A 26,346-nucleotide genomic window follows, 5' to 3' on the forward strand; every position below is an offset into this window, starting at 1 on the left:
ATATTTTGTGCTGCGTTCACAAATGGACTCGGGAAAAAAAGGGGGAAATTTGGAAAATCTGCTTGTATGCATTTACACATGCAGGCCACCCCTAAAATTTCAGGGAATTTTCCAGAGTTTGCACATGTGTAAAAAGGGCTACTTGACTCCTGATGAAAATAAGGAAGATAATTCTGCTTTAGGAAGTGACCCCTTAACTTGCTATGTAACCACATCCTCTGGATTTGCTATTTGTAGCCGATTTGGATCAAATATTGCAACAAAAAAAAAGTTTCAGTTGTGTAATTGAAGCACATTTCCTGGAAGCTCTGGCTCGTTTACCTTGTATTGCCTCTAAGCTGGTTACAGTAAAAGGGGTTGCATGAGGATAGATTATGATTTAGCTCCCAAGTATTATTCATTACTGTCAGAGATGCAATGTTTTCAGCTTTAGCAACAAAAAAACTGGATTTGACCGGACACGAAGGTATCCTCCTGTTTGATCCCTGCATAGTGAGTAATGTCTGACTGTATCTCAGTTTGCTTTAGAAACGTATCTTTGCCAACCTCTGTGTTTTTAATAGGATACAAATGGTCAAAAACAACTAGTGTCCGACCGATAGAAGATTTTCGGGGCCGATTCCGATATTAGGAAGGAAAATAAATCTGATACCGTAAATTAGTCGGTATCTTTCTTTGTTTTTATCCCTCAAATATAAATCACTTGGGGAAAAGATGTACAGTATAATGCTTGTTGTAATCCATGTAGCGCCCTCTGCTGGTTGAAAGAGAACTGCTAGTGTAATACAATGGAACTCAAATGAAATGCTTTTTGACTGGTGAATAAATCGAGTAACATCGGCGCATATCTGCGATTTATATAAGCTGATACCGATAGTCACTTGATATGCTAATATCGGCCGATATTGTCTGCTGGCTGATTAATCAGTCGGGCTCCAATTACAACTTTATTAAATCCTATATGGTAGGTAGGTACTTTATTAATCCTTTGCAGCAACTGAAATCACAGTCAAAACACCACACCAAAAAAAACTAACAAATACCATTTAGACATAAAACACTAAGAATTTTTATTTATTTTTTTATTTTTTTTGGTTCATGTTTTGTCACTGATACGCCTCCATACATAAACAGTTGATTTGGTGTATATTAATGGAGACGACAGATAACAGGTTATAAACTACATATTTGAATCTCTGTCTCCCTTTTCTACCTCGTGTTTCAAACATTTGTTCCAGGTTACCTTTTATTGTCTGGATGAAAACTCGTATACAGCTCAACATAGCGTCTCAATTATGGTTTCAGCTACAACTCTTTCTGTCTTCCTGTCTCTCGCTCTCTCTCTCTCTCCCATTTAAAGACACACACACACACTCACGCTCGCTGGCAGCGGGGACAGAGGACAGAGCAGACAAAAGCATGTTTGTGTTCATGAGAATGTGAAGCACAGTGGGGCTCTTATGTATGGAGGCAGTGTCAGGCTCGTCCCAGAGAGACCAAGGGGGGGGGGGGGGGTGTCTGTTAGAGGGGATTTCACCAACTCATGCACTTAAAGCATGACTACAATGTGCACAGGAATGTTAAAATACTGATGTGTAGCTCAGCTTCGTTTATTCTTACAAAACGTTGATGCATTGGTAGCCCGCCTTGAAAGTAACGTCAGAGAAACAGAAAGTTTATTATCTGTTTCTCTGATGCTGGATCTGATGATGATGCAAAACAGGTATTTTCATTATGTCTTATATTTTTATGTCTTTGTCCAACATTCAAGGAAAATCCATGAATATAAATTGGTTGAGTTTAATGCAGCCATATGACCAAAGAATGAACACTCAAATATTTCTTCCTCTGGAGTTATTTAGGTTCAATTTAACAGAAAAGCATCAAGGCTATTTAAATTACCATTATTATGTATGGAGGCAAATTAGTGCCAACAAAACAGGGTTCTTTCACCCCCTATGTAATTATGAGAACAGGTTCATGGAATGGATAAAGCCCACCATTTTTAGGAATTAAAAAACAAGTTTAATAATTGTTTTTAAATGTAAAGGTTATCCTCACAACAGAATGACATTGGGGAGAAGACGTGTTGTATGGAGGCTAATTTGTGCCACAAAAAATGTTGAATTTATTTCATCTTTCTCTGGTCTGGAAACTTTTTTTTGCGACGATGCAAAACTTAATTTTGTATTTTATTTATTGTTTTTTATTTTTTAAAGACCGAAAAGATTTCCATTCAAAAGTTTCAGACGTGAACTTCTACGGTTACCTGGTAGGATGACGTTGATTGATGTAGTAACAACAGGAGAGAAAAATAATAGAATGAAAGAACATTTAAAAAAGTTGTCTTTAATATTGACTGAACAAAAGTTAATAAAGGAAACAAATTTCAAAATTGATAGCATGAAGAGCATTTTTTTTTAATTCGACGGCATGCACGTACTGAGAACTAGCGCTCTCCCCAAATACCTTATTTTGATATTTAGAAACAAAAAAGGCTTCACAGGGATGGAGGGAGGGAGGGGGACAGGGGGACGGGGCGGGAGGCTGTGGGAGACTAAAACTAAATGTAGCCACTTGATCCATTGTTGTGTTCTTTCCCCCTCTCTCCTCTGAGAGTACACAAAAGCAGCGGCGGTCCATTATGGTGCAAAACAGAGAGCACGCAGGGTGACACACACACACACACATTCTTTTAGTCTGCCTCCCCACACACACACACACACACACACACACAGCACTGAGACCGTTTAGTTAAGGTGCATATCCCTGCTCACTCCCACGCAGCGCTTTGTGTTGATTGAGCAACTTGTTCTGGTTAGAGAGGAGATGAACGTGACATTTGAGATTGTTAAAACACACACACACACACACACACACACACACACACTCCTTTGTAATAACACACACTGCTTTGTAATAACACACACACACACACCACCTGCACTGTAAGAAGCGCTCTGTCTTCGTCTTGTTATTCCTCGAGGCTGGAGAATGGTGGATCAGACAAAGTTAACCCATCATTCGTTTTTAGAGAGCGGACGCACCAACCTGAGCTGGAGTCAGACTTGTAGATCAATCATTTATTTAAGATTTAAATCATGAAACAGTCTCCACATGTCCCTATGAACATGCTCAAATGATTCAGAAGAGAGGGATTTTTTTTTTGCTTCATTAGATGTTTAAATAAGACGAGCTGTATCATACCGTCACAGTGAATGGTCGCCCTCTGGTGGCAGCTGTGGGTAACAGCAGCATGTGTTATTTAGGTCACAGCGCTCGTCGCTCTGCTCTTCTGGGCTTTCTGTTCTCCGTGTTTATCTGCGATGAGACCGAGGGGATCAGAGGCAGACTGAGCTTTGTGCCAGTGCCCATAATGCACTGCAGCTTCTCGAACAGATGCATGGATGCCAGGAGGGGAGGGAGGGCGAGGGAGGGCGAGGGAGGGTGGGTGACATAGATAGAGATGTATGTGCTCAGACGCATGCAATGTCGAGAGGAAGATTATTTTTCATGCGAGACGAAATTGAAGGAAGAAATGTGTTTCCCCCTTTTGCAACTTCTGACGCTCCCGGGAATAAAAAAAAAAAAGTTTCCAAAGTGTCCCCGAGCAAAAGCGTTGTTTCGAATTCAGCTCGGAGCAGCTGTTTTTAGGTGACCTTAATCATTTCCACGCAGATAACAGGCGTGCAGGGGGAGGGGGGGGGGGGGGGGGGTGATCTCTGCTACATGCAGGAGAGAAGGTCGTTTTGGGGGAAATCCTCCCGAGGCCGCAATTTGATTGGATGTGAGAGTTGAAGGTGTTTGACAACAGGCCACGATGTGTTTGTCATTTGAGGAGGCTGCAGAAAGAAATGCACATATTTAACATTTAATTTGTTGGAAGTTATGAATCTATTTAAAATTTCAGAAGATAAGAATCTCGATTATTACTTTAAAAAAAAAATGTAATCTAATATGTTTTGGGGATTTTTATGAATTTATTTTAGCGATAGGGAAGTGAACCGAGTTAGAAATCGGGAAGAGAGAGAGTTGGTTGGATTTGAACCCGAGCCGCCCGCTTGGAGGACTTTAGCCTCCTCACATGGGGAACGCACACACTGACCACTAGGCCAATGGTTCCCAATATGGGGGTTGGGACCCCATTGGGGGTCGCAAGACAGTGAGAATGGGGTCGCAAGATTCCTTCCAAAAACATACAAAAATTACTTCAAATTTCATATTTTACCAATTATTGGGAAATGTATGCAACAAAGGTATTTTACTTAGATTACTTATGTAAGTGGGCGGGCACTCTGGATACTTCAAAACGTTTCTCTGCTGAAGTCTTCTTTCAGCTAGGTTTAGTGATTCATGATTCAAGGATTAGGTCCATGTTTGAGCGCTTTTATTACACGTTTTACTTTGATGGAACTCCACTGGACTTTAGATTGGATTCAGACCTGATGTGGGCTCAGTGGGTTTAGGATTCAGTACAAAGTCCACTGCAGTGGTTACAGATCGGGGTTGGCGTTAAGGAGTGAGTGTTATCGAGATCGCAGGGTTTATGTTCTCCTCTCCTATAAAGATAGAGAATGTGTCCAAGTGAGTGTGTGTGTGTGTGTGTGTGTGTGTGTGTGTGTGTGTGTGTGTGTGTGTGTGTGTGTGTGTGTGTAGGAGTGTTTGTGTGTTTGCATGCAAGCTGTTCATAAAAAAAAACAGGCACGGAGTGTGAAAAATAAAAAACTGAAAGAGAGAAAAACAGACATGTAGTGAGGCCGTCTGCTCTGTGTGTGCGTGTGTGTGTGTGTGTGTGTGTGTGTGTGTGTGTGTGTGTGTGTGTGTAGGCACTACTTCATGAACACAATGTTCCTCTCTGCAGCTCATTTCTATTGTTATTAACAGATTTGGGTCAAGCTTTTCATTTGCATCTTCAGATCTGCAAACATCCACACGTATCAGCGAGTTGTTGTGGGGAGCTGCACGATGGAAGGAGACGACCAAAAAAAAAAAGTCTGCCTTTTTTTGTGGAGGCTGTGTATCGAATCGCTCGTGTAATTTTTCGTTTGATTGGAATAAAATGTTTCATGAATAATCAGGATAATGTCCTGATCATTTTTCTTTCTCCTGATGCCAATATAGTTCACCATTTTCTGCTCTAAAATGAAACCATGTTTGTTCAGCTTTAGCATGTAGATCATCTAAAAAGCTGTACGACAACCTTTAATGGTTTGTCTGATTGATGTCCAAGGTTTGCATTTAATGGAAAGTATTTGTGATTTGAACTTTTGGTTTTACAAGAGAAGTTACCTGAAGATGCCAATCCATTTTATTTTTATTTTTTTCAATCTTAAAAACACACAGAACGACCCTCAGAATAAAACGTCTGTGATTCAGACCTGCATCTTTGATTCTGTGGTATAGTAGTTTAGAAATGTTCTTCTTCAGTCCGCCCACTAGAGGGAGACAGAGAACAATATATACCAAACCGACAGCCTGCATATTTTTTAAATTTGTTTAAAACATGTTATTTCCCACAAAAGGTCGCCACTGTGCTTTAGAGCAAATGTTGCATAAAGTAGAGAAAATGCTGCTTTTCACTGGGACTACTTTCAGTGGCGGATTAATACCTTTTATTATTGTTTCTGCAAAAATTCAAAGCGGTAGGAAGGTTTATGTCAGATTAATTCAAAATAAACGACTGAGTCCATCACTCTTTAAAGTGCTTTTTAATTGTTTTAGGACAACTATAAGAGTCTATGGCATGGAGGAATGCTATTTTTTGGAGCTTTGGATTCATGGGCACGACCTTAAACGTTTAAAAAAAGTCTCCACAGTTTTGATTTTTCTTTTGCCTTTTTTGTGAATTTCTGTTCATAAGAAAACTAAATAATCACCAATGTTGTCCTGTATTTATTCAGCATCAGTTTAAATATGTATAACTTTGTATCCTTGTGGAAAACGAAAGCTGAATACTAATGAGTATTTCAATGTCTGCAAAGATCCTCTATTGGGGATGTGTAAAACACAAGATACAAGACATTTGTAGTTCTTTTCCTCTTTCAACTGTCTGATAAAAAACAAAAGATGATCTTTATTGTGTTGGATATATTTGGTTCTTAGTGTTCTGTTTCCTCTCTGTTCCCCTCTGATCGTATGCTTTAGTCATTAGCAAAGATTCCCAAACTGTTTTCCACTCTGGAGTCTGGGAAGTAGGTGGGCTGTTTGCACACCGAGACGTTCAAACGCATCAGGATATTTTCAGTCTCTGTTCTTCAATTCCTTCTCCTTTCAGTTTGAACCTCGCTCTGATCTTCTTTTTTTTAACGTTTGGCATCATTTTAATAAAGACATCTAACCTTTCCCTCCTCTCTCTCTCTGTGTTTGTTCAGACCATGGCGGAGTACAGCTCTCTGCTCAGCGACCTCTCTGACAACATCACCAACGAAGACTTGGAGCAGCTCAAGTCGGCCTGCAAGGAGGACATCCCCGAGGACCAGAGCAACAACATCACCTCGTCCAAGGAGTGGTTCAGCTACCTGGAGAAGAACGACAAGCTGGCCCAAGGTGAGTGATCAAATCCTCTGTCCACTGCTTCATCTTGAATTGATTTAAAGGGGACATATTATGAAAAATCCACTTTGACAGTGTTTTGGATTTTGGGTAACCTGAGTGTCTACAGACCCACAAAATGTGAAATAAACCCATCCAGTCCTTTGTTTGTGGTCTGCATAAGTCTTACAACACAGAGCAAAATGCTCTGTTTCAAAATTTGCTCTCCTTGTGATGTCACAGTGGGATTCTGGTAAAAAAAAATCCCCTCCCCTCCCCTGGTATCTCCACCCATGGACTCCACCTCCAGCCTAGAACAAAACTTTTGCGCAGGTCATTTTTATTCTCGCTACAGAGGAGTGATGTCTACTGGTAAAACTCAGGGGGGGCTCATTACATTTAAAGAGACACACACACCAAAACGGAGCGTTCTGAGAGAGCTGGTTTATACAGGGTCACAAACCTCCTCTGGTGCTTGATTCATGTTATATTTTGACCAAAGCACAGCACAGATGTTTCATTTAGACCCACAGGGAGACTGTTTGAAAAGGTGGAAGAGGGGGAGAATATGTCCTCTTTAATAATTTGCCTGGGCTTCAATTTAGTAAAAAATAAAGCCGAGTTCTTCAATCTTCCGATATACTGTAGATTTAAGGTGTTTTCAAAGAACAAGCCATCTAATAAGACTCCTCATTGCAGATAATCTGTCGTACATCGAGCACATCTTTGAGATTTCACGGCGACCGGACCTGCTGACGAGGGTGATCGAGTACCGCACCACTGTGCTGAAGATCTCTGAGGACGACGAGATCGACACCAAGCTCACACGCATCCCCTCAGCCAAGAAATACAAAGGTAACACACTCTGGAAAAGAAAAGAGACTCATGTGAGAATCAGACTTACACGAACCTATTTTTTTTAATTACTGGGTCTTTGCCTCGTAAGAATATTAGTCTGCCATTATAGGACCGAAGTGTAAATAAAGAAACAGACAATAATCTGTGGACGGGCGAGCTTGATTTCAGAGAGATTCAAGTTGCGATAAAAAGTTATTTTTCCTTCTCTCCCAGCCGTTCTTTTGCTGCCGTTATTGGGTTATTACTCTTGTTTCGTAGCTCCGTTGAATTCTCAGAGGAAATTTAGCCTGCAGCCCGACAGAAACACAGGTGCAACAGCCAAATAATAAAACAACTTTATTTCCTCTATGACACAGTAATAATGAAAAGTCTGCTCAGTTCTGTTAGGAGGCGTTGCTTTATGGACGACAGCTCGGATATTTGTGTTCTTTTTTTACCACTTATTTTATGTTCATTTTCTTTAATTAAGATCTGCAATGAATGCATTCATTTCTTTAATCACAATTTATCGCATACAAGCCTCCGCAGTGTCTCCCAGTAGTCGCAGTGATGGAAAACATGACACTGCTGCGTCTCAGACAAACAGTTATATCCACCTTATGACATCAAACGTTGACCTTTGTTACCGTTCCTGTGAGCTGCTTTTATTTCGTTTTTTTATCCTTAACGAGTTCCTTTTCCTGAAGCTAATGTCTAACCTTCGATCAATCAGAAGGTCTATTCTTCATTTCAAAATAAAAGCAGGGTTCAACTAAAACAGCAAATAAAGTACTTTCAGCTTAAGACAAAAAAAAAATCAAAATAAAAGCCTAACAATGTTTTATTATTGATAGCGAAATAACGGGATTTCAATAGTTAATCGTGTTCTTGTTTGAAATTTATCGATTAATTGCAATTACATAAATTGTAATTGTTTGACAGCCGTAATTTCTTTCTGTGTCATCACTATTCCACAACGTACACTTAGCGCATAATGCTCCAAAGTGAACTGTATTAAACGAAGAATATGCAACTTTCTGATCCAGTAGATGTCGCCCTTGAGCACCAGCATGTAACCAAAACAAACTGCTCTTTGGCCACACCTCCTCCATACTGAAGCCTCCGCTCTCCTCCACTGAAAACACCTCCAAACCCTCTCTCCTCGCGCTCACATGAAGGAGTTAGCGACTCTCCTTGTTTTATTCTTTGTACAGCAGTTTGTATCTCTATTCAGGGAGCCAAAGATCTCCTTTACATGTCTGGCTGCAGCTGTAAAGTTTTCTCATATCTCTCTTTTCTCTCTTTTTCCCCTTGTTTCTGACCCCCTTCCCCTCTAAGACATCATTCGCCAGCCCTCTGAAGATGAGATCATCAAGTTGGCCCCTCCCCCTAAAAAAGTGTGAGGTGATGACCCCCAGCCCTAATCTTTGCACCTTGATTGCTTCACTCCTGGCACTTCAATCAACCGACCGACCGTTTCTGACCAACCCTTCACACCCTCGCCTCACACTCACTACACACACACACAGACACAAACGCATCCAGCCACAAAACCATGGGAAATACCACCTACAAAGCAACCAATCAGAGAGTAGCGACGCAGTCTCTTCCCGAGACGAGAGGAGACGGGAAGCCTCGGGGGGGAAAGACAGTAGAAGAAGAAGAAGACGAAATCTGGAGAGGGAGTGATAGTGTTTGTGTGCGAGGAGAGAGCCAATGTGGACCCTCCCTCGATTCAAAGGCTGAGCGGGTCAGTTCTGAATGAGTGTAATCTGTAGACACTGTTCAATCTGTGATGCTGTTTTCATCAGAGTGTGTGTGTGTGTGTGTTGTTGAATGTTCAAACAAATAACCATGAAGTACAATTTTTTTTTTTTGCCCATGTAGAAGATGAACCCTGCCCTCAAAACTTACCTTCAAACTGAAATGGGGAAGTTTTTGAAGCAAATCTGAAAATGTGAGAAAGCTGCTAGTTAACAATGGAAAATATTTAACCATGTATTGTATGTACAAATATACATATGACTAACACAACTTAGCAGAGCTTAATATTAATAATGCATTCAGTTTTATTGGGCAAATTAGTCTAAAAAGGTCAAAATTGAGATAAGACATCTTCATCTAACGTTAGTAATGAGTGAAACTATTTGAAATCTCACACCTTTGACTGATGTGTTTTGACGAGGGTGCTTGTTAAGGGTTGTTTATTAAGAAGGTGAAAGAAGGTAGTTGACATTTTGGAAAAGATAGCCTATAATTAAATTTAGCTTGAAAAAAAAAAGAGCTTATTCGAGTTTGTATAACTTATGAGAAGATGGGAAGGTGGATATAAAGTTCATGTCTGTCTAAGACATGAAAACTAAAGTCATTAGCTGATTAGCGTAGCTCATTAGAGTCTTTGAATGGGGAACAGGTGGAACAGCTAGCTAGCTAGCCAGCCTTGTATTTATGCTTTAGTTTTTAACGTGTTTAAATCAAATAATTACATATATTAATTTGTATTATGTTGTTGTATTGCAGTTATAGAAGGCATATTTATACTTTTAGACACAACTGGGCTACACTGTTTTCAGCCTTTATACAAAACAAAGCTAGCAGGCCAAGCTAACCCATTTAATTTTTAGCATACAAACATGGGAATGGTATCCATCTTCTCATCAAAGTCTCAGCAAAAACGCAAATGAAACAATTAGCTTAATTATCTACCTAGCTACAATGAGTGCATTGTTAATTACAGTACTACAGTTATTAAATTACCACCGTATCGCCTCTTTTGGCTACATTAGCATGGGGCTGTATCTGAAACAAAACCTGGAATGAAACTGAAACGTCAGGACAGTTAGTGTTCCTCAGCTAGAGGTTCTTTCACCATTCCCTTTACTCTTATGCAGATGATTATATCATGTTCAAGAGCCAAATAAAAAAGCCTGATATTTTAGAGGACGATATTTAAAGTTGATTTTGAATAAGCCAATATTTGCCTTCAGCTTATGAGTCGTAGCAAGAGTTATTGAGAGAAGCTATTTTGATGGGAAAGTTATGGACAATAATTCTGAAGTCTGATATATAAGTTGACTGGAGATGTAAATATACAAATAATATATTACAGGAAAAGTTAGCATAAATCATATTTTGGCCTGCGGCTCTAACAGCAAATTTCCACGATACGTTCAGTTTCACCATGTCGGATTTTTTGCCTCGATTTTATCTAATCTGAAACTACTCAGTGTCTGTGACGGATAGAGATGACAAAAAGAATATTGAGAACTGAAACTACATCTACTATGGACTATATTAAAGAATATAAAAGTATATTTTGAAGAAAAGCATATTGGATATATATTTAGCGTGTAAAATGTCTGTTTATGTGACACTTAAAGAGACACTTAACTTTCTTTTTTACCCCTTTGTTTCCATTTTATTTGGTTACAGAAAAAAAAAACTGACCAGCTTGGAAAGAGGACAAACTTAGTAAGTTGGAGTTGGCGCAAATCAAAGTATCAGCAATGTGTACTTGGCATGAGGTGATGAAACATGTCCTTCAATAAACTGTACATACAACAGATTATAACAAAAATCTGCAATGAACTCAGCGGCTAACAACCCGCACAAACTTTTCCATTCCCGCCATGCAACAACATAAAAAGCTAGCAAGACTGTTGAAACTAAACTATAATAACCGCTATTTGAACACTGTGTCTCTTTATGCTCTGCGCTGAAGCCTTAGCAGACTTTTTGTTAACCCCAAAATTTTTCCAAACTGTGACAAACAACGTGTGAAGCAGAGACCGATGCATACACACAAACGCCAAGTTAATCAAAACTCCCACTTTTACAGGGAGGGATGCTTCTTTTATTACAAAATTTGCTAAGGACTTCGATGTTGGCGTGTACAGAATGTCTGTGGGTCTATTGCCCCCATCTTTGGTGTGATTAACGTTGTAGGATCAAAAATTGACGACATCGTAAAAAAAAAACAGTATCAGTGTATGACTGATCCATTTCCCCTCGTCCTGCTGCCTCCCCTCCCCCACCTCATCACGATCCAACCCCAGTGCCAACGACCAAGACTTTTTTTTATTTTGTTAACAGATCCCGTGATCTGTTTTTGTTCTTTTCTTTTGTATTGCTTGACGTATATTGTAGTGTTGGACTGATTTGTATCCTATGCATTTATGTTTGTAGGAAAAAAAAACTGCACTGTAACATATCCTCCCAACAAATCACTTAATCTGAAAAAAAAAAAAAAAAACTCCATCGTAAACGCAGGGTGTTTTTACAAGATTCTTGTGTTGAATCTGCATGACTGATATTCATGGTTGGGTGGCACTTGGTAAGAGGTATTTGCAAGTGTCCGGAAAGACAATACATTGAGGGGTAAAAAATAGTTAGACCAACTATACTGTACAACTCCCATTCTACTGTTTTGCAAGCAAAGTCTTCAGGTAACGAAAACATACAATAGACCTTTAATGCCTGCAATTACATGGGGACATTTCAAAGTTTACAAAAAGTGGACATGTTTCTTTGCATAAAACATCAAGTTAATCTAGGCCAGATCAAGCTTTTTATAGTACTGTTAAAGGAATAGTCCACCCATAAGTACTTAAACACTGCTATGGAACAGAGGACACTTTTTAGTCTATTGGTTTATCCAATGACGATGGACTGCTGGTGACTTGGACCACCACTTTGCCAGGCCTAATATATCTCAACAACTATTTGATTTAATATCATGAAGTTTGGTGCACAGATTCTTGGTCACCAGAGCAGAAATCCTGATGACTAAGGGATTACCTGACTCCTTCTCTAGCGCCATTAACTAAGGGAAAATCATAAAAACTTCTTCAAAACTTAAAAGCACCTTCATTGGGACATTTTTTATTAGTCCAATAATTAGCTTGAAGCCCAAATCACCCATTTGCCTAAGTGCAGCCCATAACCTGTTAACTTAGTGAGTCCAAATCTGACTTTAGTTACATTTTTGTTTTGTTCTTCCACAACGTTAACCGTCCAATTGTTTTTCTTAAATATACAAAGAAAGGGCTACTTTTAAACGCAGTGTTATAAAGAGAAACAAACAGGTAGAAAATACCCCAAATCAGGCTGAAGACTGAAGACATGCTTAGTTTAGCCCTCTCTCCCTAAAAAAAACTTCTGGTATCTGCACGATTCTTCCCAGATTTGTAATTTATTACAGTGTTTACGTTTTTCTGGGTGGACTTCCCTTCAGCGTCCAGACTAGCCCTTGCTAGGCCTGACCCCAAGAGAAGCGGTTGCTGACCTCCTGTAGCTCGAGCCTGTTGAAAACAATATGGGACCACTGGATTTATTCCAGAGCTGAAGTTAAGAGTATTAAGAGTATTGTGCAGGGGGAGGCAGCTATACTTACTGCTATGACCTGTGGGTAATGGTCTTTCTCAGCGTTAAAATGGATGTGAACATCGGCCATGACTGTAGATTTTTAGTAAAGACGTTTGGTGATTAACGAACCAAAAGGTTTTTCTTTCCAGATGTTAGCATGAGTTTTCATCATTATACAAAATATCAGCAAGGGAGGATTTGGGCGATTGTATCTCTTTTTTGATTGTTTTATTTTCTTTTTATTTAAAGTGCTATTTGAATCGTATCCTGTGAATTTAGATGTATGTGACCAAGTGACTTTTTTTTCCCCCCTCGCTCTCAGAATTTCAGTAGGCAATCGAGTCCTGTTAGCAACCTTGTGGTAGTTTGTCAGTCGCTACTTTGTCCGAATAATCAGTATACATCAAAAAAAGAAAAAAAAAACGTCTGTGTGATGGCCTAGATGCTCTTGGTTAGCAGCTTATTCACTGGAGTGTGAAGATTTCTGTAAGCATCGAAATGCAGCTGCAGTCCATTATTTTGTTTTCACATCAACCCCCGGTTTCCTACTCATCTAATATCAACCCCAATCAGAAAGTCATCACCAAACAGATGTTGTATTTGGCATTGCTTAGCGTTTACTCTGTTGCCAATTGGCGCATAATATATCAACATATCAGCCACAAATGATGTCAAATTTGGATTTCCACGTACCAAGTACATATCAACCATACGAAATGCTGCAAAAGGATAAACCGTCTAAAATATGTTTATTAATGGTGAATACCTGAGTATAACTAACACATAATAATATGAAATAAAAGACAGATATTGTGTGAAGGTAAACATCATGTAACAGTCGATTCAAATTCATCCAAACAGAGTATCAGTTTCCCTTTAGAAAAGTCTGTTTTCTTTTTTTCCTTTTGATAGGTTGTAAATATGTATTTTGAATATATATCACCGTGTTTGTTTTGAAATTGATTAATTTATTCAATGCTTATAAAATTGTTGATTTGACATGTCCTGATTTTGTGTTACTAACTGGAAACAAACATTGGGGGATAAAAACGTGTTGCTTATCCAATATCAAGCATCCATGCATCAACACTTTTATAACTCATGTTATTCTTTTCTTTTATGTTTGGCTGTTTCGGCTTCGAGTGATGATTTATTAAAACAAACAAAAAGTGATATTCATTTCATTGTACTTACGGATATGTAACATATTATGTTTTACTGTGTTGTATTTGATCAGATGTGTCGTGGTCACTGCTTGTAAAATGATTTTATTCAGAGTTTCCAAATCATGACAAAAGATAAAAGCAGTCGCAAAGTCGAGACGGACATTTTTTTTGTTAGCGACGTGAATTTCAGAAAATTCAAGAAATGTTCACCAATGATTTACAGGTAGCAGTTATTTTTGACAAATCTTTAGCAAAAAAAAATAATTTACTTATCATTCTACTTACAAAGAAATAACAACTTTGACTGAAAAATAGGTAGCATTATAGTTTTGCATGGCAGCCTTAAGTCTTCAGTATTTAAGAAATAGATTCCAGAATTAGCCATCACATCATAAAACAGTTGTGTAAATTAGGCATTGAGCAAAGAGCTACTGAATTTAGCCAGTTAGCTTCTATTAGCTAAAGCAAAACAATGTAATTTCAACTGAACCTAGTATTTTGTAAGCGTAAACAAAGCCAATATATACGTAGTTAGCTTAGCATGGATACACATGCTAACTACCTTGCATGCTAGCTAGCCAAAAGTCCAAAAAGACAAAGTCTGTATATTGACTCAGACCAACGGGGGATCTAGCTAATAGGCTACTGTTTAACAACCTAGCAAAGCAAGTTAGCTAGCTTAGGTAGATTGCATGTTGCGTGGTGTTACTTTACTCTTTGAACTGTGTTTTTTTTTTACAGCAGCAGATTCTAGTTAGTTTAAAAATTTACTTTGGCGATGTTCTTGCTTTAGCTCACTTAAGCTAACTAGCTAAATTAGGTAGCGGTTGTTCAGTATGCTAGCTTAACAGAGACCTGTTCGTGGCTTATTTAGCACAAATTCAAAATGTTGTTCCATACCAACGGAGTTGAACTCGGTATCTTTCTTTAAATAATGTACGTTTTTTGGGCTTATTAAACTTTATATCGATTCCCATTATTAGCTCATTCAATTCCCAATACCATTTGTTAAATACTGAACTCTTAAGGCTCCATAGTTTCATTAGATTTTTTTTCTTTTTTAAAGTAAGGTGTTAGTGAGTAGGAAAAGGTTGTGTGGATGGCGTGATGAAGAGGTGGGAGTATAAGTGCTGGGTCGAGTAATGTGAGTAGTTAAGATGAAGCTCTAACAGATGAAATGTAGAGGCGTGAACAGAGAGAAATATGTGCTGTAGGTTCAGAAATTGGGATTACATCTCTGTTGTATCTGCATTTAGGTAGTTTCATTTTGAATGTGGCGAGTCTTGCACAAGAATGTTGTACAACTGAGAGATGTGATTAATGGTAGCAGAGTGTGTTGATATTGGGAATGCTGAATGTCTGCTCGGTTTTATGGGGTGAAGTTGTGCAGCGATGTCGTTTAGTTTTCTTCGCACCCTCAGCCTCAAAGGAATTGTCTGTCACCTTAAGTTAGGCTTTCCTGAATATTATGCACAAGCTTCTTAACCACACCTATTAAACTTTCTCAAGAGCTGCACAGAATAAAAAAAAAATCTTTAATTTTGAGGAATAAAGTTTACATTTCATGCACAATAAAAGCACCACAGGTGAACGTGCCAACTTGATTCAGTTGCAGACTGCTGGGGTGGATGGACTTGACATCATGCCATGCTTGACGTTTAGTAATTTCTCATCGTGTTTGTGTTGAACAATCTTTATTTCATAAAGTCCCACTCATGTTTGTGGCTAGATCGGTGATTCTTGAAGTGTGTTTTTCAGTATGCGCTTTTTTGAAGTGTTGTGTTTGCAGCGCTAATCGTTGAAAGAGGAGGTTTAATGTAAGGCTGAAGAAAAAACGTTCTTGGAGTCCGGTTTACAATTTAGAAGCATCCTTCAGTTTGACTCAGCAGGGCGAAGTTTAAAGTAAAGAGAGGTTACGCAAACGTGTCAGACAGAACTTGGAAAAGTCTAATTAAGTTTTTATTTTTTACTAATTAATGGCGGTGTTTTCAACGATGGACTGATCTAGTCTTTAGATAACTAACCTCTGAATTTTCATGACATTTATTTCCAATTTCCAATTAAAATTCTTATTTTCAGAAGCTAGCTCAAGTTTTGTTCTGTTAACATTAGCCATATTTGGAACCAGCTAGTACATAAGATAATGTTAATAACACAACAGCAGGTGTGACACGTAGAAGTCGTACTTTTCAGAAGCTAGCTCAATGGTTGACAGGTTTTTTTTGTTAGCATTAGCCGAATTTTGAACTAGCTAGAAGGACACAAGCTAATGTTAACGCTTCAACAGCAGGTGTGACATAACGCTCAATAACCTGAGTTACTTTCCTTAGAAGTTGCCCTGTGTGTCAGTCACTGCCTTGTGAGTCGAACAGTGGGATGGTATCTCTTGTATTCTGCCGGATAATGTTTTAATGTGTTTCTTCTTAAATTGGTGTAGCAAGTGACAGGTGTGTGTTTTCTCACAGGGTCAATCCATCTCTTTAGTTAACGCCTCCTTATACAAATGTAATCATTTAAATAAAGGCCTGTAAGAGGATGCAAACAGTTGATTTGGTTGGCGACAATGAATTGATCCTTTTCATCGACAGTGACAGCATAACTGAAGAGGTTTTGGAGAGTTTTTATTTTGATGTTTTTCAGCTCACAACACAACCCTGTTGGACGCCATCGGGCTCAATGCTGTTCGAAATGTTTGCTAACGTTTTCCTCTCATGGGGCGAGAAGTACTTCAGAATTGATTTAACAATGACTGCAACAAAATATGATATGAGGTATTATTCAAAACCGATATAAAAAGGTGTGGCTTTTGTCATGATTTAAATGGGACTGAACTGAAAATATGCCATTTTGTCATTGTGCTAAAATGAACATAAATATTATATATTAAAATATATTTGCTAACCTAAGCTGTGTGCCTGGAGTTGCTTTTTTTCCACAAATATGGTTGACAGTAGTGTTGTAGTCAAGACCAACTGAGACCAAGACATACCCGAGACCAGAATGCTCCAAGACCAAGACGTTTATGAAGACCTTTGCATTGTTTCGAACAACATTAGAAACACATTTATAGACCTTTTTAAAGCTTTTTTTTTTTTTTTTTTATGGTTGCTCTTGGACTCAAAGTGAATACAGTGACATAGTACGGTATATAAATCATTTATTACAGACTTGTTTCCAACTTCAAAGGCAAATGAGACGATGTTTAATCTTCAAGAAGTCACAATGCAGAGTTGAACTTGAAGTATACAGCAATTTGAAATGTAAGGTATCACCTTTTAAAGCATTCGAAGAAAGAATGCTGCAGAATAAATACACTAAATAACGTTGAATGTCTGAAGAGCCTACTGGTTTATCTGAGCCATGAGCCCCTCGAGCTCTGGACGACCCTTGAAACGTGCGTGGAAGTCGGCCTCCATGTGCTGCGAGGAAAAGTAGAAAGACCGTTAAAAAAAGAGTTAGAATGAAATGAAGACTGAGCGTATTCACTGACGCCTGTAGGAAAGGAGCGTTCCATTGACGTTAAACTCACCTCCTTCACAGAGAGTCGAACTCCTTCCGGTTGGTTTTTGAGAGCAACGCCCATGAAGAGCGGACACAGTGTGGCGTCTAGACTGCTCAACTACGCAAACAGACAAAGGTCACAGTCAGGTCAGATCCTGCAGAACGGGAAAAAAACAACGGCGCGTGAAGCAGCGGATTCAGGAGGGAAAGTGGAAGATGATACCTGAACGACTCTGTGGTGAGTTTTCAGAACGGCCTCGACGAACATCTTGGTGCCTTGCTCCTGCATCAGCATGACCTCTGTGGTCTCGGTCGGCAAAGCGTAACTGCAGGAAGAAAAAACCCCACCACAAAGACCATGATCGTTTCACCTTGAGTGCAAAGATGGATAACGCTCAACGCACCTGCTAGCCAACCCTGAATGTCCACTGTACTTTTTAAACCGTCCTCACCTTTCGGCCACTTCGATGCCGAGTCGGTTGCAGAGGTTGTGGATGTACTGCGAGTAATGCTCCACCAGTGTCATGTCATGACCCGACACTCGGACACTCAGAGACCCGTACGCGGTGTCTGTCGCCGCCAGGATCGGCTTCATCTGGTGTTTGTCTTTCTTTTTCTTTGCCTGAAAACAAAGAGAGAGAAAAAAATGCTCATTTAATGCAACTATTTTTATTCTCACGTCAAACCAACCAGGTGCTGCAGCGATGGAAGCGAGTAAGAGTATTAATTGAGAGAGATTAGAACGCAGAAAGGTTGGCATGGCAACACTTCTGCGCATCAACTCTAGAGAGGAGGAGGGGGGAAAAAAACAGCTTTCTCCAATGTTTTGAATTTGGACTGCAGTACCCATTTTAAACACTAGGTGTCAGAGTTACATACTGCTCCTTTAAGGGTATTGGCTTTGCAGCTGAAATAACTAACTGTGTTATTTCCATAAACGTAACCTGCTTCCAGAGTCTTACCGGTTCTTTAGGTATAAAATGTCTCCACCGACCAATCCCGTGTGTTGGCATGGATTTGTATTGTCGTTTGTCGACAGAATCTGCAGATGAAGGAAAGATATATACACGTAAATGTTGTGTTTACTGATGCCAACATTATGGTACGTGCAAATGTAACAGTTTAAAGTTATGCACAAGAAACAAGTGAACATGTAGAGTTTCAATCACAGCAGTCTGAATCACTTACCCCACACAGGACGCTGGATACACGGTGTGGCCCTTTAAATACAACAGTAGAAGTATCAGTCAGGAACAGTGTTAGAGAGAAACAGTGAACATGGGGCAACACACTTTGGGACTTTTTCAACCCGGCCACTACACCCTACACCCTACACACTACCCACTACCCACTACCCCTCCGTTTGCGCGTCCTCGCGGAGGGTCCGCCATATTAAGTCCATCCCAAACCAACTAGCGGGGAGTGGTAGTGGGTTATAAAACCCTCCACCAGCGAGTGAGCACCGATGCCGACTTTCAGATCACGTGCAGCGCCTATTGTGTCCGGTCGTCATGGATGAAGCAACCTGTGAGTTCAAACACTGCTCCAACTAAGATAGACATTTAATATCATCATACAGACGTTAACAACTTCAAATGTGTACTGAGGATCAAATATATGTTTATTTATTTAAAGTGTTTTATATTTACAGGGACTGTTGCAAAAACAAAAGAATATTAAATCATGTTGCAGACAACTTTTCGCTGTTAATATTTATTTTAGGGCTGGGCAACGATTAAAAGTTTTAATCACGTTAATCGCATGAGTTCCTGTGATTAATCGTGATTAATCGCATTGTTATACGCAAAATCCAATAATGAATTTAAAAGTAGTGTATAGCGCACTTTTATTGTAAATGTACTTCTCAACTTAAACAATGTAATCAAAGCAAATAAATACAAAACTAAAGCTTATTGTATTGGTTGCAGTCTGGACGCAGAGTGGTGTGGGTCTCCTCTCTGCTCTCTGACTGACAGCCTGTGAGAGCTTTTGGAAGGGGGAGGGGCTTACGGCAGCACCCGCTGCTCGTTGAGGACAGTAACTGCAGAGCAATACGTGCTTTCACGTCAGTTTCTAACACCAAAAAAGTCTCCAATAACACCAGAAAAAGTCGCTAGATTTGTCGCTAGTAGCTGTTGACAAAAAAAGTCGCCAAGGGGGTTTGGAAGGTCGCCAGATTTAGCGAGAAAGTCGCCAAGTTGGCAACACTGTTTCCTCTTCCCTGTGAGCGCTGCAGCAGACATGCGCAGCAGTAAGCAACATACGAGGCTCGCTCACGATGGAATTTTACAAAATAAAAGCCAGTGAGCAACAGAGAAGAAAATAAAAAATAAAAACTGCGTTAATGCGAGATAAAATAATTGTCGGCGATAATTAATTAATGAGTTAACGCTAAAATAACGCGTTAACGTGCCCAGCCCTAATTTATTTCTTATTTTTCTACTTTTGATGTCTTTGTGAAATCTCAATTCAACAATAAAAAATACACTTTTTGCTGCTCTGATGTTCAACAATAGTCTCCTTGTCTTTGCATTACTTTAGGACACCCTGATCTAAAAATTACAACAAATTAACTTAAATTATAAATTACAATAAACAGTGTCGGCTCAATCTAATAGTTTTGTTATAAGTCTACACTAATATAACTAAAGTGGAAGAATAATCTAGGCTACATAAATATTTTTACAGAATGCATTAGCTACTAAAAAAAAAAGCCGTTCCCGCAAGATACCGCTGAGTAACCATGGTAACACACAGTTCCTGTTTCCAAGGCCCTCCAAGGCAGGAAAATGACTTTATTAGTAGTCTTTTATGTAATGTAATCATAAGCAACATCAAAAGAGACACAAGTTAAAAAAAATAAAATCTAATACAAGCAGTAATAAAATACTTCAAATTCCCAACAACAACAACAAAAAAAAAATTAACATATAAGAGGAAGTATGAATGTTGGGACTTACCGGCATAATGTCAGCACTTGATTGACTGCCTGCAACTGGAGAGAGAGAAAAAACAAGATTAAATCAGCTTCTTTCTTTAAGGTTTCTAAATATTCTGTAAAACCTCTCATTTTATTTTGAAATTCTCCTTCCATAACAGAAGCGGACCCGTGTGAGTTCCGGTAGCTATCCAGCTGCTTTCTGTGGTTAATATCATTTAAAATAAACTACAGTTTTCACATACATATGATAGAAGTAAACAGTTAATAAATCTGAGTAACCCTGTGTGAGTGTGTGCAGCGATCACTGCTGTGTGACCTCTGCAGAGAAACCGAACACCTAGACACACAACAGGAAGCTCACCTTTCGAAAGACGGGATTCATGATTCAACCTCTCAAACAGAATCAGGGCGTCGCGCTGTGAGTCGGTAAAGTTAGCGACATGAAAATGATTTTTTTTAAAATATCAAAACACATGCATGTCTGCTGCCGAGCTGCGGCTACTGACCTGGAAGTGCTCATGCGAAATCCCTCCGTCGTCTTAAAAGTCCGTGCCGTACACTCGTCGAAGCGAAGGTTCCGGGGCTACGTTCAATTAATATTCACAGTCTGTGGTTTAAATATGTGACCTAAATTTAAAAAACAAAATCGCATTTCTTTAAGTCTAATATGACAGGAAATGTTCGGTAACAAAAGACAGGAATATAATGTCTGCTGCTGGCTTAGTTATACACAACTAAACAGTTCATAAAGCTTTATTTATCTATTTACCTTTGCCGTTTGTCCCTTCTCCCCTTCCGTTGTCTCCAGCTCTGCCCTGGTATTTTGTTATTGTTTTGATTGAGAGCCCCCTAGTGGTGGATTTGACATACTGTGCCTTTAATATTTAAATTATTACATTTTCTTTCTTTACTGCCCACATTGGATTCTTCTCTCATATGAGCAGCGACTTTTTTTTAAACATCTTAGATCAGTCCTACTATCGAGCAAGTCCTTACCTCTAGTGTTGTTAAGGTTGCAAAGGAAACACTGAATGCGAGTGCACATTTCAACAGACTTTATTATCATTTATTAGCTTTTGAACTTGTATCAAAATAATATTCCACTTTCAACATTCAAAGATATCAGGCCTTACATAGTAGGTTTTATTTTATAGGAAAGTGCAAAATCACCTAAAACGGATATTTAGAGAATAATGTATGAACTGTGCATAGGAATATTTCACTTCTTTTTAAATAATGCATCAACTACTTTTTTTAAAGCACATCTATGAAAAGCAAGGTAACCTGTCGCCTATGGAAACGGTTATTACTGACACATTGCATTTTTCTTTTTTTTCTAGCGTCATGCCAAGCAAACAAACTTCAAATGATCCATGCACGCACACATCCTTACTCTTTGGCTTGCAATGTTTAACTAGCATGAAAAAAACAAAAACAAATGCATACCTGCAGTTCCACTCAAGGAGATTGTTAATAGAATAGTTTGCTCTTATCCAGGGCATACGTGTTAGCATGTTTACAAGAATACTGTTCCTATCAAAAGGCTTTCAATGGTGATAAAAACTGGGCCGTTCAAGGACTTGAATTCTTTTTTAAGTAATGGTTGGCGTACTGAAGCTCTCTCTGTTTAGCACCTCTTGTATCAAAAAAGTTCCGGGGAAAACATATTGGATCAAATTTGTAAATACTGCTTCGTCAAATTGCACATATTTTTGTAAAATATTTAGCAAAGTGGTAGAAAATCTGTCATCACAGGCATGCAGAGGTTTCGCCAAATTCACCTACAAGTGTTTTGAGTCTTTCCCGCCACATTCTAGTATTTCACATTCACATTCAGGTGTGTGCAGCGAGGTCTTCGACGACGCAGCACCTTAATGAGGTTCAGCAGTATGCGACACAAGGTTAAGCGTAAGATTCACACTGGCAGATTCTCAGAGCGTGTTAGTTTAGCGTCCAGCTAAGTCCTCATCCAGTGTATCCAGTCGGGTTTGAGGCAAAAATGTGTTAGCTGCTCAAGTCTGTAACCGTACAGGGACATTCAGAGTTAAGCCGTGTGTAACATCAGGAACATCTGTTACACAGATCAGAGCCAAAGTGCTTCAATAAAAAATTAAAGTTTCAAGTCCTTCGTCAAACCCCTCGCTCCTCCTCGTCCTCTCCCTCCTCGTCGTCCTCATCCTCCCCTTCTTCTTCCTCCTCCTCTTCCTCCTCCCCCGGGCTGTAGAGATCGTCGACCTGCCCGCTCCGGTCCTGTCCGTCGTCTTCGTCGTCCTCCTCCTCCTCGTCTTCCTCCTCCCCCTCGCTCCTCATCTCCTCCACGCTGCTGTCGTCCAGGTCGTCATCGTCGTCCTCCTCCTCCTCCGCCGCCTCTTCCTCCTGCTCCTCCTGCTCCTCCTCCTCCTCTTCGAGATCTGAAAGATGACCTGATGAGTGGACAGGGAAAAAAAAAAAAAGAATCTGAAAACTCTGACATTAAGCTCTCGTAAAAAAAAAACAATATCGATACCACGGCAACAGAAATAAAAGCCCTGACTGTGCGCCGATTAATCAGTCGGGCTCTAATGAACACTACACAATTTTTAGTTGAAGTTAATAGTTGATATAATTTTTGGACAGGGACATCAGAGGATGTGTAATTCAAATGAAAGCTTCTTACACAAGGTGCTGATGGCTGCTACAATATGACCAGGGAGTTCTTCAACCAGGAACTTCCTCATCTCTTCCTCCATCATCACCCCGAGAACCTCGGTCTCCATGTCCACATATTCTGGATAGAACATGTTTTTCCTCAGCTGCCTACGACACCTAAACACACACAGACTCTATAGTATATAACATAAGATATTCATCGTTTTTCTATCTCTACATAGAATATAGACACATCAAGAGTTAGAATCATTTGATTGATTTTGATAACTCTGTGGATAAAGATCATGCAGCTTGTCAGATATCAGACTTCATGTGTTTTAGATCAGTGGTTCTGAACTTGGCCGAGCCTCAGGACCCAACAACACTTTACAGACATTACTAATGGATCAATCAAGAACAGAATCAGAAGTTTTATCCATTACAAAATAAAAGTTAGTTGCAGCCAGGAACAATGATAAAAGGCGTGCTTACTGTTTTCCTGTTGTCTTGTAGGCCTGAGAAGAGAAACACAAAGAGATGTTTGGAGACAACAAAAAGCTTTCCATAAAAAGCGGTACTTTACCGTAATACAGTACTCTGTGTACTCTGTGGGAAAGGCTCCACCTGTCTCACCTGGATGAAGTGGAAAGGGTCGTTCTCCTGCATGAGGCTCTCGATGCCGCAGCGCACCTCCTGCAGACGGGCCTGGTCCTGGCAGATCCTGGAGATGTTCTTCTGGATGGCCGGCCCGTTGGTGTCGCAGTGAGTGCGCGTGCACTCCCGCAGCCTGCCGACGAAGCGCAGCACTTTGGCCTTCAGCTCGTCTCCCAGCCGGGCCAGGCCCTGATCCGAGTCGTCCATGAACTTCTGGATGAGGGAGGTGAAGAAGGAAAAGGGCTGATTGTGATGGACATTATTAAAGAGGACATATTATCCCCCTTCTCCACCTTTTCAAACAGTCCCCCTGTGGTCTAAATGAAACATCTGTGCTGTGGTTTGTTCAAAATATAACATGAATCAAGCACCAGAGGAGGTTTGTGACCCTGTATAAACCAGCTCTCTCAGAACGCTCCGTTTTGGTGTGTGTGTCTCTTTAAATGAAATGAGCCCCCCCTGAGTTTTCCCGGTAGACATCACTCCTCTGTAGCGAAAATGCCGGACCAGCGCAAAAGTTTTGCTCTAGGCTGGGGGGGTGGAGTCCATGGGTGGAGATATCAGGGAAGGGGAGGGGATTTTTTTGTTACCAGAATCCCACTGTGACATCACAAGGGGAGCAAATTTGAAACGGTGCATTTTCCTCTGTGTTGTAAGACTTAGCAGACCACAAACAAAAGACTGGATGGGTTTATTTCACATTTTTTGTGAGTCTGTAGACATCCAGGTTACGTTCAAAAACACTGTCAAAGTGTGTGAACTCTTACCTTGTTCTGCCTCTCCTTCTCCTTCTGCTCCTGGAGCTTTCTCTCGGCCATGCTGTACTTCCTCTCCACTCTGTACAGCTGTTTATCCAGCGTGCCCTGCTGAACAACACACGCATTTCTAAAGTCAAGGCAAGATTCAAAAAAACTTTTATCTTCTATCACAGAGCGAGAGAAAGATTGCCTTTGATTGAGGCTCAAGTAAGAAAAACATTCACACCAATAAGACTCGCAGAAAGTCGTAAAATCACATAAAGAGGTCGTAACACATGTTAACAACAATGATGTAGAATACTTCATCTTGTCGCTGATGGTCTTGTTTGCTTTTGTAGCTCATTAAAAAGGCGTCATTATTCATTTCAGTCTGTTTTATAACCAGTCAAAAACTCCTCACAGGAGCTTTAATCAAATCATTCCCTGAATAATAAAGCTTCACCTGTTGTGTTTTGATACCAAACAAACTGCTGTTCAAAGATGTTAAATTATCTCAAAGTAAGGCTGGGAGAAAAAAAAAGAAACCTGGTTAACGTTCACTCAAACCCGACGTGAAGTTCAACAGCTTGTAGCATTGAACCGGTTTCTGAACAGAGAAGTCATGGCAACAACCTGGAAGCCTCTCAGCTGCACACTGTGTGCAGGACAATCAGAGCACAGGATGTGGATCACGTGACTCATTCATTCACTCACACACACACACACACACTCATTCATAAGTATTCTAGACTCATCACAGGACTGTGTGGGAGCTGAACGTCAGAAGGAGGTTAAAATCAATAAAGCAGACTCCTCCTCCTATTTGTTTGTGTCTAACCTCTTAAATACTTTTTAAAGCTCCTGTGAGGAGTTTTTAGTTGTTATGAAACAGACTGAAATTAACACTGATGCGTCTTTATGAGCTGCGAAAGCAAATGAAACCATCAGTCACAAGATGTAATATTTCTATATCACCATCATTAATGTCTATAAATGATGCCACAGGGTAGGTGTCAGACGACTGGGAGTGAAGGATGTGAAAACACTTCTTAAACACAAGCAGGACAGGATGTAAAAGAACTGCTTTGTCCACAAGTGGCACCAAAAACAACACAAACTAAATGTTTTTCACAGCAGCTTTAAATTAATTATTAGAGCCTGACAGATTAATCGGCCAGTCGCTTATATCGGCCGATATTAGCCAATCAAGAATATCGGTATCGGCTTATTTTGTCACAGATATGTGCAGATATTTGTCGATTTTTTTCACCGCTCAAACAGCATTTCATTTGAGTATCGTTGTATCACACTAGCAGTTCTCTATCTAGCTGTCACCAGAAACGTTTGCTGTGTGGATCCGACAAGCATCATCACTCTCCAGAGTTATTCACGTACATGCTCATTTACTTTACAGTTGTGTTTGATAACTGCTTTTTGAGGGATCAAAGCAATAAATCTGTATATGGATCTCTACGGATCGAAGATAAATCTATGAGAGATATCGGTATCGGACGTTTTTTCTCCATAATATCGATATCGGCCCCAAAAATCACATATCGGTCAGGCCTTAATAATTATCACTATGAGAGAAATAATAATTCAGACTCTGATACAATGAGCAGAAACCATGATAATGAAAAGTCTACCTTTAGATCCTTCATGGTGTTCTTCAGGGTCTTGATGGTGTGTCCCAGGTGACCCCCTTCGATGGTGCAGGCGTTGCACACACACACCTTGTCATCCATGCAGTAGTACCTGGTCTTGACTGCAACTGCTTCGTACAGGACTGAATCCAAGATTTCCGCACCTGTAAACGACACACACCTGTGTGACGGACTAGCTGATACTGGGGCAGGTTGATGCGGGGAAAACGGTGCCTTTTCTCTAACTTCCTCTGTTACCTAAAGTACGGAAGAGTATTAGGGCCATGGAAATGTGTTGTTTTAGTTGTTACAAAGATATGACACTAATAACTTATGACGGCCAC

The 26,346-nt window shown here is 39.9% G+C and overlaps 3 protein-coding genes across 5 annotated transcripts in view; 1 reads left to right on the forward strand and 2 right to left on the reverse strand.

Moving 5' to 3' along the window:
• The window catches only part of LOC132958168 (astrocytic phosphoprotein PEA-15), a 47,494-nt gene extending 33,589 nt beyond the window's left edge, over positions 1-13,905 (forward strand). Inside the window, exons 2-4 of the mRNA XM_061030816.1 lie at positions 6,372-6,546; positions 7,231-7,386; positions 8,707-13,905. Coding sequence (XP_060886799.1) covers positions 6,375-6,546; positions 7,231-7,386; positions 8,707-8,771 — 393 coding nt within the window. The 5' untranslated portion in view covers positions 6,372-6,374 and the 3' untranslated portion in view covers positions 8,772-13,905. The remainder of the gene's footprint in view (positions 1-6,371; positions 6,547-7,230; positions 7,387-8,706) is intronic.
• Positions 13,906-17,038: 3,133 nt separating this feature from the next.
• mrpl48 (mitochondrial ribosomal protein L48) lies at positions 17,039-20,861 on the reverse strand. Its single transcript, XM_061030815.1, has 8 exons — positions 20,702-20,861; positions 20,360-20,394; positions 18,588-18,619; positions 18,362-18,441; positions 17,852-18,021; positions 17,623-17,725; positions 17,428-17,517; positions 17,039-17,317 (listed from the first exon to the last, which is right to left on the reverse strand). The coding sequence occupies exons 1-8, from the start codon at positions 20,720-20,722 to the stop codon at positions 17,240-17,242; spliced, it is 609 nt and encodes a 202-aa protein (XP_060886798.1). The 5' UTR covers positions 20,723-20,861; the 3' UTR covers positions 17,039-17,239.
• Positions 20,862-21,380: 519 nt separating this feature from the next.
• Positions 21,381-26,112, reverse strand: LOC132958568 (glutamic acid-rich protein-like). 3 transcript variants are annotated; one of them, XM_061031493.1, is made up of 6 exons: positions 26,006-26,112; positions 24,390-24,485; positions 23,602-23,835; positions 23,461-23,483; positions 22,997-23,145; positions 21,381-22,763 (listed from the first exon to the last, which is right to left on the reverse strand). In XM_061031493.1, exons 1-6 carry the CDS (start codon positions 26,102-26,104, stop codon positions 22,471-22,473), a joined length of 894 nt encoding a protein of 297 aa, XP_060887476.1. In that variant the 5' UTR covers positions 26,105-26,112; the 3' UTR covers positions 21,381-22,470. The 3 variants fall into 3 exon arrangements, with proteins under 3 accessions (XP_060887476.1, XP_060887475.1, XP_060887477.1); XM_061031492.1 differs by having other exon boundaries at positions 24,390-24,488; XM_061031494.1 differs by lacking the exon at positions 26,006-26,112 and adding an exon at positions 24,823-25,006.
• Between the last annotated feature and the right edge of the window lie 234 nt (positions 26,113-26,346).

This window comes from Labrus mixtus, chromosome 23, assembly GCF_963584025.1.
Source record: "Labrus mixtus chromosome 23, fLabMix1.1, whole genome shotgun sequence".
Taxonomy (NCBI): domain Eukaryota; kingdom Metazoa; phylum Chordata; class Actinopteri; order Labriformes; family Labridae; genus Labrus; species Labrus mixtus.

Coding starts and splice junctions, on each gene's coding strand:
- LOC132958568 (XM_061031492.1), bottom strand. CDS start 26,104: ATGGATGACAAGGTGTGTGTGTGCAACGCCTGCACCATCGAAGGGGGT. Junction 23,146..23,460: donor TACAAGACAACAGGAAAACA/GTAAGCACGCCT, acceptor GTGTGTGTTTAG/GTGTCGTAGGCAGCTGAGGA. Junction 22,764..22,996: donor AGCAGCCATCAGCACCTTGT/GTAAGAAGCTTT, acceptor TCCACTCATCAG/GTCATCTTTCAGATCTCGAA.
- mrpl48 (XM_061030815.1), bottom strand. CDS start 20,722: ATGAATCCCGTCTTTCGAAAG. Junction 18,442..18,587: donor TATCCAGCGTCCTGTGTGGG/GTAAGTGATTCA, acceptor CTTCATCTGCAG/ATTCTGTCGACAAACGACAA. Junction 17,318..17,427: donor TTCGACTCTCTGTGAAGGAG/GTGAGTTTAACG, acceptor TTTTCCTCGCAG/CACATGGAGGCCGACTTCCA.